The sequence below is a fragment of the Glycine soja genome, chromosome 3 (genome assembly GCF_004193775.1).
Source record: "Glycine soja cultivar W05 chromosome 3, ASM419377v2, whole genome shotgun sequence".
NCBI classification, from domain to species: Eukaryota; Viridiplantae; Streptophyta; class Magnoliopsida; order Fabales; family Fabaceae; genus Glycine; species Glycine soja.
In genome coordinates, this window is record NC_041004.1 from 4,806,937 (window position 1) to 4,823,723 (window position 16,787).

At 32.4% G+C, this 16,787-nt stretch overlaps 1 protein-coding gene across 1 annotated transcript; it reads right to left on the reverse strand.

The window, feature by feature from the left end:
• Positions 1 to 4,328: 4,328 nt before the first annotated feature.
• Positions 4,329 to 7,369, reverse strand: LOC114405985 (WEB family protein At2g38370-like). Its single transcript, XM_028368519.1, has 2 exons — positions 7,050 to 7,369; positions 4,329 to 6,126 (listed from the first exon to the last, which is right to left on the reverse strand). Exons 1-2 carry the CDS (start codon positions 7,221 to 7,223, stop codon positions 4,618 to 4,620), a joined length of 1,683 nt encoding a protein of 560 aa, XP_028224320.1. The 5' UTR covers positions 7,224 to 7,369; the 3' UTR covers positions 4,329 to 4,617.
• Between the last annotated feature and the right edge of the window lie 9,418 nt (positions 7,370 to 16,787).

Genomic DNA, 16,787 nt, shown 5'->3' on the forward strand with positions numbered 1-16,787 from the left:
AAAACAAACAGGTACAAACTCTCATTGCTCGATTTTGTTGGGGTGACACCAACTGGGATGACATTCTCTGCCGCTTTTGCATATCTGGAGGGTGAACGTCTTAATAATGTGGTTTGGGCTTTAGAACGCTTTCGAGGTATATTTTTAAGACGTGATGTCCTCCATCAAGTTATTTCACTAACAAAGACCTAACAATGATGAATGTAGTGGAAACTGTATTTCCTGAGTGTATAGATTTGTTGTGCAGCTTTCACATAAACAAGAATGTGAAGGCCAAATGTAAATCGTTAATTGGTCAAAAAAAAATGTTTGGGAATATGTCATGAATGCCTGGGGAACTCTTTTTTATTGTCTTTTGGAGCAGCAGTTTGATGAGTGCCTAAAGAGGTTTGAAATGGTTTGTTCACCTTGGCCAATGTTTGTTGATTATGTCAAGGATACATGGATAATCCCACACAAGGAAAAATTTGTTACCGCGTGGACAAATAAGGTGATGCACTTAGGGAACACAACAACAAACAGGTATGAAATTGTTCACTTATTTCTATTAACGTTGATGAATTGATGGATTTTTATTGTTGTATATGTTTATTGTTATTTATGTATTTGAAATGTAGGGTTGAATCTGCTCACTGGGCTTTAAAAAGCGTGTTATAGAATAGTCTTGGAGACTTATGTAGTGTCTGGGATGCCATGAAAAACATGATGATGCTGTAGCACACTGAAATTAGAGCATCCTTTGAAACAAGTACACATGTCGTTGGACATGTCTTCAAAAAAATATTATACAAGAGGCTTCTTAGAATGGTTTCAAGGTATGCTTTAAATCAGATTGCTACTGAATTTGAGCATGCTCACTATGCTAGCAAGAATCCTTCCACTTGTGGTTGTGTGATGAGAAGCACGCACCGTCTTCCTTGTGCTTGTGAGTTATCCAAATATGTTGTTGGTTGCATCCCACTGGATTCACTCCATATGTTCTAGAGGAGACTCGGTTTTTTAGACCAAGGGTTATCTGAGCCCGAGGTGAGCACCAAGGAAGTAATGGAAACTATATCCAAAAGATTTGAAGAACTTGATGTTTGTGGTAAGTTTACTCTGTAGACTAAGCTTTGGGAGATTGCATACCCTGATCAAAATTCGATGTGTCCTCCTCCAGCAAAGGTTAACACAAAAGGTGCACCAAAGAAACCGTTGAACAGAAACCCAAGGTCAACAAAGCGTGATCCATTTTACTGGGAGTATGTAGATGCTTTTCATTCTCAACAAAATAGCAATTCTTCAGTGAAGCGTAGTGCATCATCTTCTGAGCAGCCCAATCCAAGAAGGATCATGCCTATGTTGGATCAATTTCAGCCATTTATCCACGACTTCATTGATAACATTGTTGATGTCCAAGCTGATGGAAACTATGGGTATCGGTCGGTTGTCGGTTTATTTGGTATGGGTGAAGACTCTTGGTCGTTGGTCCGCACCCATCTACTTATAGAACTCGGCAAATTCTCATAAGACTATATCAGGCTCTTTGGTGGCACGGACAGATTTGAGAAATTAAGGATGTCACTACATGTTGATGGGTTAACCCATGTATTTAATTGATGTTTTTTATTTTTAAGACTTAGCTTTAAAATTAATTTCGACGTCTATATTTGTTTCATTCAAGTCACTATAGATAAGTGGATGGATATATTCGACATGGGATATGTGATTGCATCAAGGTATAATGTAATCCTTGTATCCTTGTCTCACCAACAATGCATGGCATTTTTTCCTCTTAGAAGTTAACCACCGGGAGATTCTTCAGTGCATCGCATAATTTGTATCGGTCACGTCTATGACAATCATTTTGTTCAGGTACATTTTAGATATAAGGTTTTTTTTTATATTTATGCAATCATTTGTGTACGATTGAGTTACTAGTTTTTTTTCATGTACACAAATTTATTTAAAAGATCGTTGTCTTTTATCGTCGGTAGCATTGTTATGGTCTACCAATTGTCATCCTCAGGCGAGGCAGTGACCAACATCATATATTAGTAGAATGCAACATTATAGAAGCTTCACGATGTACAAAAGAGACTATGTTGACTTAAATGATGATTGAAAATGTACCTTTGAATGACTGGTCGTTTTGAATTTGAATCTGACATTAGAATTATTTGTCTTTGTTTATTTGTTATGTTAACATAAAAATTATTAGTTAATTGTTGTTTTTTCAAAAATAAAATAAATGGTGCAACTAAAATAAAGTACGCACGTATGATAAATCGTTGTCTGAGTTGACAATACATTGAGAAATGTAAGCGTATTATCATAAAACATGACAGCACACTATAAGACTTGACTACAAATTGGGAAATGCAACTGTGTTAACATAAAGCGTGACAGGACACTGTAAGACTTCACTACACATTGGGAAACAAAAGCGTGTTAACATAAAGCGTGTTACCATGTCACGTCATTGGTGTGATTCACAACACAGACAGAAATCATGTGCACGCGTATGTATTTATTTTAAAAAATTGAATCAATGATCCTGAAACTCATCTATATATATCACACATCCAAACACTATAAAAAAAATCAAACTTTCATTCCTAACTCAACTCTTTGAACATAGTATGACATTTTTTGGAGAAACAAACAGTCAGACAATTGTGAACTCCATATTAGCTTTTACTTTTCTAAATGGTTCCATTGTTCACAACGGCAATGGTGTTTATTTTCAAACCTCCACTCCAGTACCTTTTCGAGTACCTAACGTTTGTGATTTCCAAACGTTAAAAACCAAAATACACAATACCCTTCAGCTAACCGACGCACAATATTTGGATGAAATTTACTACCGACAGTCATTCACAGATACAAGTAACCATCTTTGCTTTCAATGCATGCAACTGAAAAATGGTGATGATGTTAACACAATGTTAATGATTAATCATCAATTTTCATGTGTTGGTCCGATTGAGTTATTATGCACCATTGGTAGAACATCATATGGTATATTAAACTTACTTGAAACCACTATGACCCCTACTCATGATGTCCTGCTATATTACAATGGGAGGTGGAACATGTCGCACCAAAATGAGTTTGTTGGTTACTCGTTCACAAAAAAAAAATCCCAAAAAGTTTGACATTCCTTCCGGATGTACCATGGATGAATGAAAAGATTTGATCAAGCAAGTTGTACCTCAAGGAATTTCCCTTTATGGTATTTATGAAACATAAATGATAAGACGATTATTTTTTCGACAACCAAGTCACTATGAGTATTCAGATAAAATTATCAAATTTGAAATTATTGAACTTAAAATCAACGATGATGTGCTGAAGGTGTTAGTGCATTCAAACTACTGGAAAAAATTCATACCAATAGAAATTTTAGTTATTTTTAGTAAGCATGTAATAGAAAGGGAAGATAATATGTCCTTGTCGCAAAATTAGCATGCCTAAGTTATAGTATTTGATGCTAATTTGTTTCCACTTTGTTAAAGTTAATGTATTGTTTAAGTTAATGTAATGTTATTTTATGTTCGAAATGATTTTACGTTTAAATTCATGCAAATTTTATGTTATTCGTATTCAAAAGTAAAATTACCTTCTAAAATAAAAAAAATTAAAAAGATAAAAACTTCTTGCAGATCAAGTTGATCCGCAAGTTGCTCACGGATCAACTTGATCCATAAATTTGTTACGGATCAAGTTGATTCGCAAGAAACAAACGGATCAAGTTAATCCGCAAGTTGTTTACGAATCAACTTAATTCGTAACAAATTTACGAATCAAGTTGATCCGTGAGCAACTTGCGGATCAACTTGATCCTTAACAAACTTGCGGATCAACTACGGATCAACAAAACCATATGCGGATCACATTATCACATACGCGGATCAGGTAGAATGAGTTGGGTACACAAAAAAAATGCTTTAAATATACTCGGGGGTATTTTTGTCTTTGCACGTAGAGTGCTGGGTGCACCAGCAATAATGTTGGGTGCACCTAGCAACACCCTTTCTTCAATTAAAATAGAAAGTAGAAAAGTAACCTCGATCCTAATTCTTCATGAAAAGTTTCAAGGCACATGCATAGGGCTAAAGTAAAATGGTTTTCTGCAATTTTATCCCCACGTTCAAGTTGTTATATGCTGAACTCTGGTCAACATTTTCACCTCATTTAATGCAATTCACAATACCAAAATTCGATCAGACAGCTTTGGTCTTTTTTGGATTCAATCTTAGAATTCATGTGCATAAAATAAAGTTACCATTGAAAGTAATCCCAGCCTAAGGTAAAGTCAAGGAGATTTTACCATGTATCAAACCAACTAAGGTAAAGCCAACGTGCCAATATATGTATAAACATTGAAAGAATAGAACAACCTCATGCATATGAGAATTATAACATCAGCTTACAAGAGTCAAATTCACATAAATCACCTCCTACAAGTAGCATGACAAGTCACAAGTGACGAACAAACTTTAGTTAATATACAAGCAAGGTAAATTAAACAACAAACAAGAAATTTAGTCGAGCACAGTAAGAGGATGAGATGAGAACAGATAAAAAGATGCAATATAATCTCATTGTTTAGTCAGCACAACAGCAAGCCATTATTCACCTCAAGTTCAGTGTTGGCTTCTTCTTCTTTTGTTGTTTTGTCAATAGAAGGGAGAATCGGCCAAATCCAAATTTCTTTCTCTTTGCAGAAAACGGCTTCTGACCATTTTCCTTCTCAGCTTGCCTGTCAAAGGATGGATCCGCTATTTGTTTGCCTAGCATCTGGCCAAGAGACACCTTCCGTCTCTCTGAGCTTCTTTCTCTATGCATCTCGCTGGCTTCATACTCTTCCGGCATCATCAACTTCCTGCTCAATATTTTTCCTATGGACAGTGCCGGCTTTAGAACTGGCTTGGCCTCATCATTTACCAGATTCAACCCATTGACATCGAGTAACCGAGAATCCTTCCGATGGTGAGAAGGGTAAGCATTTTTAAACTTGGTAGAGTTAAGTATGGAGGACCGCCGTTTGTGACCCTCCGACCGCCACTTCCTTAATGCCTCTTCAACTGCTAGCTTTCCTTGATTCGCAGCCTCTACCCTTTCAAGAGCTTCCTCAAGGGCCTTCTTGCTGGTTTTAACTTCTTCTGTGGCTTCCTCTACCTTTCTCAAAATGTCCATTTTAGATACATTTGCTTCATCAACTAGATGCATAGCATCTACAACTCTCTTCTTCGATTGTTCCTTGGCCTCTCGCACCTTGCAGGTTAGAGCAGTATACTCTTCAAAGGAAAGGGTAACTCCATCATGCTTTTCCACACAATCTCCAGGTGAATTCTCATGATGAGATGATAAAGCTTTGATTTCTGCAAGGGCAGCAGCTTCGGCTGCTCTAGCCGCTTCCTTCATTTTTTGGGCAGCAATCAACCTGATTTCAGCAGTTTTTATCATAGCTTTTGTCTGTTCAATCTCTGACATTTCTTTCATGACTTCTGATTTTGCAGCTTCTCCCATGTTCTTGAAATGCTCTGCCTCAAAACTCAGTCGCTGAAGTTCTCTTGTTATATCTGAATGGTTATCCGAACCGGCATCTTTTGCCACTAGCAGTTTTAGTTTTGTCTGGTTTAGTTCTTCCTCAAGAGAACATATCTTTGAAGAGTTCTGAGTTAACCTCTCGCGAGTCTTCTCAAGTGATAGTCTTTCTTTCTCTAACTTCTTATTGAGAGATTCAACAGAAGCTCGAACATCAGCAATATCACTTGTAGTTCTGTTCAGATTGAATTTTGCTTGCTTCAATTCCATTAATATTAACCCTGGGGATGATGAAGGATAGGGGACACAACCTTCCTTCGAATTCTGAACAACATTACTCACTCGGTTTTCCTTATCTTCTCTCTCATCCTCCTTAACAGACGATATATTTTCGCACACACTCGTCTGAAAATTCAAATTTGCTTCAGATTCTTCTTTTTGTACCTTTGATTTCAAATTCTCCACAAGCCTTTTGGTACTTTCCAACTCTTTTAAGACATCAAGTGTTTCCCTTTCTTTCAGGATCAGGTCTTTCTCCAATACAGCAGCTTGCTCCTCCAGTTTTTCAGGGTCAAGCTCTTCTGCGTGATGCGGCTGAAAAGAAGAGAAAAAGTTTTACTGTGAACTGTGAAGATAACTCAAAACAAATGCTTAAAAAGAACTGAAAGTAAACATTCACACAAAAATGCGGCACTATAGTATCTATTATAAGTCAATACCAAATTTCACTCTCTTAGCCATGCATTAGAAAATGATCTAGAGGACAAAACTCAGATACAATTTCTTAGATTTTTTAGTGTTCTCCAATCAAAATTAGAGTTTCACTTTGAGAACTTGTATTGAACGTTAATGCAAACATTAATTAGGCAGATTATCGAGATGAAACTTCAATTCCAACAAGAGAACAACACAAAAATCACTTAAAGAACTGCCTTTAAGTTTTGTCCTTATCTAAAAAGAAAATTCCTACAAAGGTATTAGACTGCAAAAATAAACCCAGCGAAGATATCTTATATATGACCTTCATTATCACCGCAAAGGGTTTTTAGCAGTTAGCATAGCACCAGAAAACAAACAAACAAACAAACAAGCAAACAAACAAACAAACAAACAAACAAACAAACAAACAAATTATTATTATTTTGAAGCTACAAATAAATGATTATCGTTTTTCAGATCCAAGCCACCCAAGTACTCAGCAGAATAGAAACAACCAAATAATATAAAAACAAAATCGAAACCTTGAACTCCAGAGCGACAAAACACCATTACACAAATTAACAAAAAGAACAACAATAAAAATAAATAAATAAAATCCCATTTCCTCTCATCACACCACATACAACAAAGAGTTCCCATAAGTAAAAACAACACAGACACCCAATTTTTATTTATTAATTTATTTTATTTTTAAAATTTTCAAAACCAGAAAGCTCCAACCTTTTCACTCGTGCAATGCCGTCACTGTACAAATCAAAAAGCTTTTAAAGAGAAAAAAAAAACACAAAATGGGTTACCTCAGGAGCAGCAAAATGCTTGTTACTAAGACCGTTCAGAATGGGTTTCCAATACCCAACGCCGCCGAATCGCGTGACGGCTTCCCTCACCGATTCGAACGGCGCCGAAGTGTCGATCTCCGCCCTGAACCCCGGATCGGACCGGTTCGCCGCCGTGTCGGGAACTTCTTCCATAAAGAAAGACTGGGAAATGGGAATGATTCAAAAACAACAAGAACAATAATTATGATAATAAAACGAGAAGAAAAGGTTGGTGTTTGGGGCTTGTCGAAGTGGAAGTGGGAACTAAAATAGTGAACGCAAACGGTCTCGTCTCGTCTAGTCTTACTTTGCTGACACCGAAGTCTTTGCCTTGATTTTCGAAACTCGGTAGGACCCGGGCCCACCACAAGCCTCAGGTCTGGCTTGTGTTGTGTGTCAACGGTAACAAACGATGTGTCTGGAATTAAGTGCTTAATTAATCCAGTCTGGGCTAATTTATTTTTTAAAATAATGTTTATTTTAATAAAATAAATAGTTATTTTATTTTATTTTTTAGTAAGTTTTATTTAAATTGTTTTTATTTTTAAAAAAAATATTTTTTATTCATTTTAAGCAAATAATGGGTAAATTTGTTTAAACTTAAAATAAGCACTTTAAAAACATTTATTTAATGAATGGATGGGAATTTATTTAGCAAAATAAGTAAAAAAAAGTTTAGATAAATGTACTAAATAAATAAAAAGTTTTTTATTTTTTTTAAATAATTTTTTTTAATATGAAAAATTAAACAAAATGACCATTTTATCTATAATTATTAATTAAAAAAATTATTTGTTTTAGTGTACATATTTATTGTTCTTGAATTACACTTTAATATATATAATTTATTGTGCCAATTAAGTAAAAAAACAAAAAAATAATAAAATTATGATTTATTTAAGAAAAAAGATAACAAGAAAAATGAAAAAAATATATTAAAGATAAAAGTGAAAGAAAATATAAAAAAATTAAAAATTAACGTTTAAAAAATATGATATCAATTAATGTAAATTATTATAAATTTCTTAATATTATCTTCAATTCTCACAAATAAAAAATATAATTATTGTCACTGCTTTGTTCCATACATTTTCTTTTTTACTTTATTTTTAAAAATATAAATAAAAGTGTCTCTCTTTTAACCCTTAATAATAATAATAATAATAATAATAATGAAAAATTTGAAGGGAATTAAGATTATTTTAACTATATAAAGAATGTGCAAACATTAGTAGCAAAGTTTAGGGCGTTATCAGGCCCATTTGGATGGTGGGTTTAAATTTTGTTGTTATTATGAATTGAAAAAAGGTTAGGATATTATTTAATCCAGTGGCGGAGCTTGAATATTTTTTCTAAAAGCATCAAATATAAAATAAAAAATAAATCACACTAATTATTTTTTAAATTTTTGTGAAATTATACAATTTTTCCCGTTTTTATTTATTCCTAGACTATTTTTTTATTTTTTGAAAAATATACACTAATACTCTGGCTTATACATTACACTAACTAATTAATTATTTTTTAGGACAAACAATTAATTATTTAAAAAATATTACATCAGATTTCCTATGAGAAAATTTATTGTTAATGTTAAAAATGCAGGGCTAATTTATGTAATTTCACATAATTTAAGAACAAAATAGTGTAATTTACTCAAAAAAAAATTAAAATTAATACGTCCATCTTGAGTGTCAAGAGAAAAAGGAAAATGTTAAAGAAAAAATGTCATATAATAAGAGATATTGCGATGAGAAAGAAAGAAAAAGATTAAAAAAATAAGAGTTATATGAAAAAAAATGTATAATTATTTATAAAACTTTATATCTCATTACATTTCATAATTATCTTTGTCTTTCATATTATAAAAATTATTATAGAAATTATTATAAAATTACAAATATTCCTCTTGTCCCATTATAATTATCGTGTAAGAAATAAAAATTTATCTCAAAATAATTGTTATTTTATTTTTTTAATATAATATTAATTAATTTTTTCACTTATATCTCTTATAATATTAATTGTGACCAACAAAATTTATAAATGAATTAATAGTGATATAAGGTTTATTTGTAAAATTACTAAGCTTAATTGTGTTTTTTACCCTCAAATTTTTAATTTTTGGTGAATTGTATCCCATAGAGCATTTCATCATCAACATTTAAGAAACTTGTCAATTTTACCTTATATCAATTTACTAATAACATAATTTCACTTTTTATCCCCAACTTTTTTTTGACAAATTTTATCCTAATCTTTTTTTGGCAAATTTTACCTCAATCTCCTGTGCTTACTAATGGATAAATGATAAGGGGTAAAGTAAGCAAGTTTCTTAAAAGTCAAGGATAAAATGCACCAAATTAATTTGTTAAGAATAAAATTTGCCAAAAATGAAAAAAAAATAGGGTAAAAACTGTAATTAAGACAAATTACTACTATTTCTCATCTTACTTTTTCTTTGTCTTTCTAAAACAACCTATGATGACTATTATTTTGAAACGGAGGAAGTAACATTATCCATTGTGACTGGAAAAAAATTATTCATTCTTATGTATATTACTAGAAGTAGCTATGAAAACCCAAGAAATATGAGTTTTAATTTGTTTACCATGCTATTGGTATGAAGGATCAATCCTCAAAAAATAATGACTAATTTTTATCGAGGACCATGAACACATATAAAGTAAGTATTTTTTTTTCTAACATGATCAAAATTCAAACCTTGAACAACTTAATTAAGGAATATAAGTTGTTATCATTTATGTCAATTACCAGTATATAAGAGGTTAAATCCATGAAGAGATGAGAACCAATTCTCTATATGAGATGCTGCAAGAAATATTTAATGTATTTTTTTTTTTGTTGATGTGTAACTTAACTTAGCAATATCAATGTGTAGAACATGGTTTCGAACAAGACTTCTGATGGGGGTTTTTTTTTTTTTTGTACCAAATCAAAACTACTTTTGAACATTGATTTTTTTACCTTAAAAAACATTAATTTATTAAAATAAAAGAAATACAATACATCAATTTAGGTCATTTTTACTAGCATGTTTTTGTGTAAGGAAGAAAGTGATCAATTATGACGTTCTAGCATGTCATTTTAATCATTTCAAATGGATACTTAAAATAGACAATTTTTTAATATACCTTTTGATAAATTAGTTTTTTAAATTCTTATATGTTAAAAATAGTTAATCATGTCAAATTAATTGATATGATATTTAAAAATGTAGTTATGCAAAAAAAAAAACATAGTTGTATTATCGAATCTTTTGACGACATGATAAGTTAATAAATTATTAATATCATTATTATATTATTATTAATTAACGTTGTTACATGGTCTAAAATAATAAAAAGTTACATAGACTAAAAAAATCTAAACACTAAAAACACACTCTATTTGATAGAAAACAAAAAACTATTTAATTAAGATTTTCTGTTTCTTTTCATAAGTTACCTGACCTCAATTACACCTTTATTCTAACCGCATGTATAAAAAAGCAAAGCCAAATGAACTTATTGGAGACTTTTCAAGGTGCTATTAGCGGACTTTGTTCCATGCATGGCTTAATTTGTATTTTTTTAATATTATTTTCGTGAATGATTTTTTTAGCAAATCTTTATTTGGTGAAAAAGCCGCTGTCAATATATATGTTGCAACATTCTCCGACATGCATATGTGCAAAAATGTTTTATAAATGTCAATCCATGTGAGCATTGCCGGATATATATGTATGATATATACGTACGTAGAAATGCTAGCCCATAACAATATTGTGGTTCATACAAGTGATTATCCAAGTGCAACCTGATTGCCAAGCTTTATCATAAAGCAGCTAGGGATTCAATTATAACCACAAACCATTCTGATATCATTCAATTGTTGAATCAAGTAGCAAGCAGTAACGAAATAGTGCGAACAATTCGTGAGCTGGAATGCTAATCTTAATTATTGGCCAACTACTATGCATATCAATGATAATCCAGCTGTTTTTCAAATGCATTGTCTTTCATAAATTTCTATCTTTGCAATTAATATATATGTGCATTCTTATTTCAATAATGAAATATCCTCAAGATGACGGAGGATCTTCGCTATGAAGTATATACCCAAGCCATGCTTTGATGAGTGACCATATTATTAGGATATGAAAATTAAGAAAATTAAAAAGTTGAGTTAGAAATTTTATTATATTTTATTTTCAAAGCTAATATGTGATATATATTCTTGTGACCAACATGTTATTGCCTAGAGTGAAATTAAAGCCTATCCAACTAAGTGAATGAATACAAGGGGTTAATATACCAAAGATGATTGAATCATTTTGGTACTATTTGTATTTGTTTCTTGGCGAAAATAATTATTGATAAAATTTTGTTTATCTTTCGGCTGAACTCTGAATTAGTCATGATCATTTTCCATAATAAACAGGAGGGTTAAGACAAAAATAAAACTCATCCCCTAAAGCCAAAATTTTAGATTTGAGTCTTACTGTTAAAAAAATAGTTGAAAAGAGAGACTTCATTAATAATGATCAATCTGATTTCTCGACAAAGATTAATAATCAATATATAAAATTGATAAATACTTTGTATTAATGTCATGCTGACAAAAAAATATGGATAAATAGTTACTTTTGTCCCTCAATGTGTAATTCGCTAACAAATGCGTCCCTGAAAGATGAAAATACAAAATTTAGTCCATGAAAGTGTAAAAAGTGTGATAAATTTATCTCTTCGTTAACTTTCATCCGTCAATGTTAATAAAGTAGTCTGCGTGGCACGGAGGGATAAATTTGTTACTGAAATGATTGTCAACATAGGGACATATGTGTCATAATACTTTTTTGACTTTTTGTCTTTCCACTCTGCTGACAGATATGTTCCTAAAAGATGAAAATATAAAATTTAATTCCCGAAAATATAAAAAGTGCAACAAATATATCCAGACGTTAATAATAGATTGTGATTAATTATTATTATTATTATTATTATTATTATTATTATGTGTTTATAATTTAGTGCTCCTATTCGTTTAGTATTTATGCAATATATTCTTTAACTTTCCTTTTAATATATATATTTTTATTATTTTATTTTCCTTGTCAAACCTTAATCTTTACTGTTAAAAAAAACTTTATCTTATATATTATAATTTTATCAAATTTCTAATAAATTTCTCATTTTTAATCTTTGAAATTATTCAATATCTCAATTCTAACTTAAGTATCCTTATATTTAGATAAAAAATAATATATTGAGAGTTTTGAGTACAAAAAACACAATCGGCCGTGAGACCAAATTTATTAATTTATTTATTTTAACAAAAAGAATTTAATCAACATTTTTTTAAAAAAAGTCTCACAAAATTTAAACTAGATAAAGATAAAGTGGAATTTTAAAAAAAAATTCTCACAAAATTTAATCAATTGATTTACCATTTTAAAAAAATGAAAGTCTTTTATTTCTTGAAATTTTTTGTTTCTTCAATTAATTATTAATCTTTATTATGTACTCTTTCACATAGTATGTAAAATGGAATGCAAGATCGCTGCAGCCTCTAAATCAGCGAGATATAACTCTATGTCCCAAAGGCAAGTAATAAACCTTTATACTAGTTTTTTTTAAGTTAACCTCTGTATTAATTTGAACATTATTGTATATTTTATTTAAATTTGTTTGGGTTCTTTATTTGTTAGTAACTATTTTCATTTCATTCATATTATGTATAATAAGTGTTGTCTCGAGTGTAAGCATATAAGGTTTATCTAACGGATTTTTTTTTTCATATTTGAGGTATATATATACATTTTATTGATTAAGGAAAACAAACTTATAATTTCACTTTAGCTCTTTTGTGAGACTTTTTTTTTTAAAATAGTTGATTAATTTTTTTAATAAATAAATAAATGAATTTGGTCACGCGGTCGATTGTGTTTTTTCTACTTAAAACACTCGACATATTATTTTCAATCTAAATATTAGAGTACTTAAGTTGGAATTGAGATATGAAATAATTTTAAAGATTAAAAATGAACAATTTAGTAAAAAATTTGATAAAATTATAAGATATAAGATAAAGTTTTTTTTAACAGCAAAGATTAAGGTTTGACAAGGAAATCAAAATATCAAGAATGAAAGAAATGACCGATAGTTTTCGAATTCATTCATCAAGGTATTAGAAAGGTGATTTATTTATACAAATATAGAGAATAATCAACTTCTAGTAACTCCTAGTAACTAACTTCAATAACTTCTAGTAACATAACTAAGTAACTATTCACCTAACTTCTAATAACTCCTAGTAACTAACTTCAACCGTCGCTTAATCGTGATACCCCCGCCCTCAAGTTGGTAAATAGATGTTAATCATTCCCAACTTGGCAATGAATTTACCAAAAATCGGGCTTGGAAGTGCTTTTGTAAAAACATCTGCAACCTGGTGTTGGCTCTTGACATGGACAAGCTTGACGACTTTGGACTGAACATATTCTCTAATGAAATGATGACCAATGTCAATGTGCTTAGATTGTTCATGATGAGCAGGATTTGAAGCAAGACTTATAGCAGATTTATTATCACAAAATAACATCACAGAGGGCACATCAACTTCAAAGTGAAGAAGTAACCTGCGTAACCAAACAATTTCACTAGTAACAGAAGACAAGACACGTTCAGCTTCACTGGATGATTTTGAAACAGTGGGTTGTTTCTTAGAACGCCAAGAAAGAAGGTTGTTTCCCAAAAAGACACAAAAGCCAGAAGTGGATCTTCTAATATCAACACAACTGGCCCAATCAACATTCGCAAAGGCAGTGAGGTTGAGAGAGTTCTGAGCAGGGAAAAACAAACCTTGTCCAAGAGAAGATTTGATATACTGCAGAAGATGATGAACAACATGTAGGTGAGGAACTCTAGGTGCTTTCATAAATTGACTTAAGCGATTCACAGCAAAGGTGATATCAGGCCGTGAGATTGTCAAATAAAGCAATCTACCAATTAATCTTTTGTACATTGATGGATCAGGGAGTAAGTCTCCATCATGAAGATTGAGTTTCAGATTCAGATCCATTGGTAAATTGGAAGGTGTGCAGGCCAAGAAACCTGTATCTTCTAAAAGAGATAGAGCATACTTTCGTTGGGATAGTGAGATACCTCTACTGAATTTGGCTATTTCTAAGCCAAGAAAATATTTCAAAGGGCCAAGGATCTTCAATTGAAACAAAGACTGTAATTTGGCATGAACAACTTGAACGGAGGCAATATTGGGCCCTAACAGGATGATGTCATCTACATATACTAGTAAAATGACTAAGGAATTGCCTAAGCCAATGGTAAAAAGGGAGTAATCATGTTTGGATTGATGGAATCCATGACTAAGAAGAGTAGTGGAGAGAACTTACAGAACCATTGTCTAAAGGCTTGTTTTAGGCCATATAATGATTTGTTCAATTTGCATACCAATGAAGGATAGGATGACTTGTATCCCTTGGGAAGTTCCATATAAACTTCTTCAAACAAATCACCATTCAAAAAAGCATTGTTAACATCCAATTGTAGAAGGCACCAGTTTCTAGCAGCAGCAACACAAAGCAGAACTCTCATAGTGGTAAGTTTGGCTACTGGAGAGAATGTATCAGAGAAATCGATCCCAGCTTGTTGTGTATAACCTTTGGCAACCAAACGTGCTTTGTATCTATCTACAGAGCCATCCATTTTGTATTTAACTTTATACACCCATCGACATCCTATATAATGCTTACCAGGTGGTAATGGAACAAGTGTCCAAGTGGAATTTGCTTCAAGAGCTTGGATTTCCTCATGCATTGCTCAATGCCATTCAGGATAAGGAACAACTTGATGATAGAACTGAGGTTCATAGACAGAGGATATGTGATTAATGAAAGTTCTGTAAGGAGGGCTAAGAGGCAATAGGGAACAATGATGTTGGATGGGATATGCAGCCTGAGATTGTGATATTACATAATCAGACAAGTATAAGGGATGCTTAGAGTGGCGTGTACTCCTTCTTAAGGTGACAGAGGGCAAAGTGTGAGGATGATCTGAGCCAGGGATTGAAGATGAATCAGTTGGGTAATGGTTAAAGCGATTAGTTGGTTGTGGTGATTGGCGACTAGTCTGGTCAGGGTTAGGTAAGGTATTAGTTATGGGAATGAGAATAACCAAATCAAGTAAAGGATCCGGAATGACTTGAGGCTATGAAATGGTTTGAAAAGGAAAAATGGATTCATGAAAGACAACATCTCTAGACACAAAAAATTTCTTAGTGTCTAGGCTATACAATTTGTATCATTTATAACCTTGGGGATAGCCAACAAAAATGGCAGGCACTTCTCGAGGAGGAAACTTGTTCCTTGATGATGGAAGAGTGGAAGCAAATGCCAAACAACCAAAACTTCTTAAGGCATGATAGTCAGGTTCCTTTTTGAACAAAATATTGTAGGGTGGGCAGTGTTGCAGTAATGGTGAAGGGGTTCTGTTGATAAGAAAACATGCAGTGATAACACAATCACCCCAGAATGAGATAGGAACTTTAGACTGAAAAAACAAAGCTCGTGCTACATTGAGCAGATGTTGATGCTTCCTTTCCACTACTGAATTTTGTTCTGGCCTTTCAACACAGGAAAATTGATGAAGAGTGCCCATGGAAGCCAAAAATTGAGAGAGGGCAAGTTCTTTAGCATTATCAGATCTGAGGCATTTGATAGATACACCAAACTGAGTTTGAACCATGGTGAAAAATTGTTGCACATAGATTGAAACTTCAAATTTGTTCTTAAGCAGAAATAGCCAAGTGAATCTTGAGCAATCATCAACCATTGTAAGGAAAAATCTCCTTCCCTCATAGGTAGGGTGAGCATAGGGACCCCATATATCACAGTGAATTAAGTCAAACGATAATTTAGATAAATGGTTAGAGTTAGGAAAAGATAATCTTCTAAATTTAGCAAGAGGACAAACAGAACAATTAGAAGAAGAGAAATTAGGAGAAAGGTGCAGACCAATTTTATTACTCAAATGTTTGAAAACTTTATCTGAGATATGACCAGATCTAGAATGCCAAATATGAGCATTTTTACAAGGAATGGAATTTGTATGGGAATTGATAACAGGAAAAGTAAATTTGCAATCAAGAGTGTCCTTGAGATCTAAGACATAAAGGCCTTGGATGAGAGCCCCTCTACCAATCCTCTTGCAAGCTGGCTTCTCCTGAATATCAAATGCATTTTGGGAAAAAGAAATAGACAAATTAGGATTGGTTAGAAGAGCACTAACTGAAATTAAATTGAATTTGAATTTAGGAATGTAGGCAACATTATGCAAGAGTAAGGTATTGGTTAAGCAAACCGAACCAATGGCAATGATAGGTATAACATCATTGTTAGGCAGCGTGACAATTTTATCAAAAACAAGTTGGTAAGACTGAAAATGATGAAGGGAACAAGAAATATGAATGCTGGCACCAGAATCTAAAAGCCAACAATCATGAAGAAAATTAGAAGTGGATGTAGAAAGGATCATACCACTGGCAGAAGAAACACCTTGAGGGATGACAACATTGGTAGCATGACTTTCTAAAAGATTCATCAATTGGCTATATTGATGGGCAGTAAGTTGAAACTGGGAACCCGAGTCACCAGAGGAAGATGGTGAGTCAGACATATCAACAGATACTTGTTGAGCA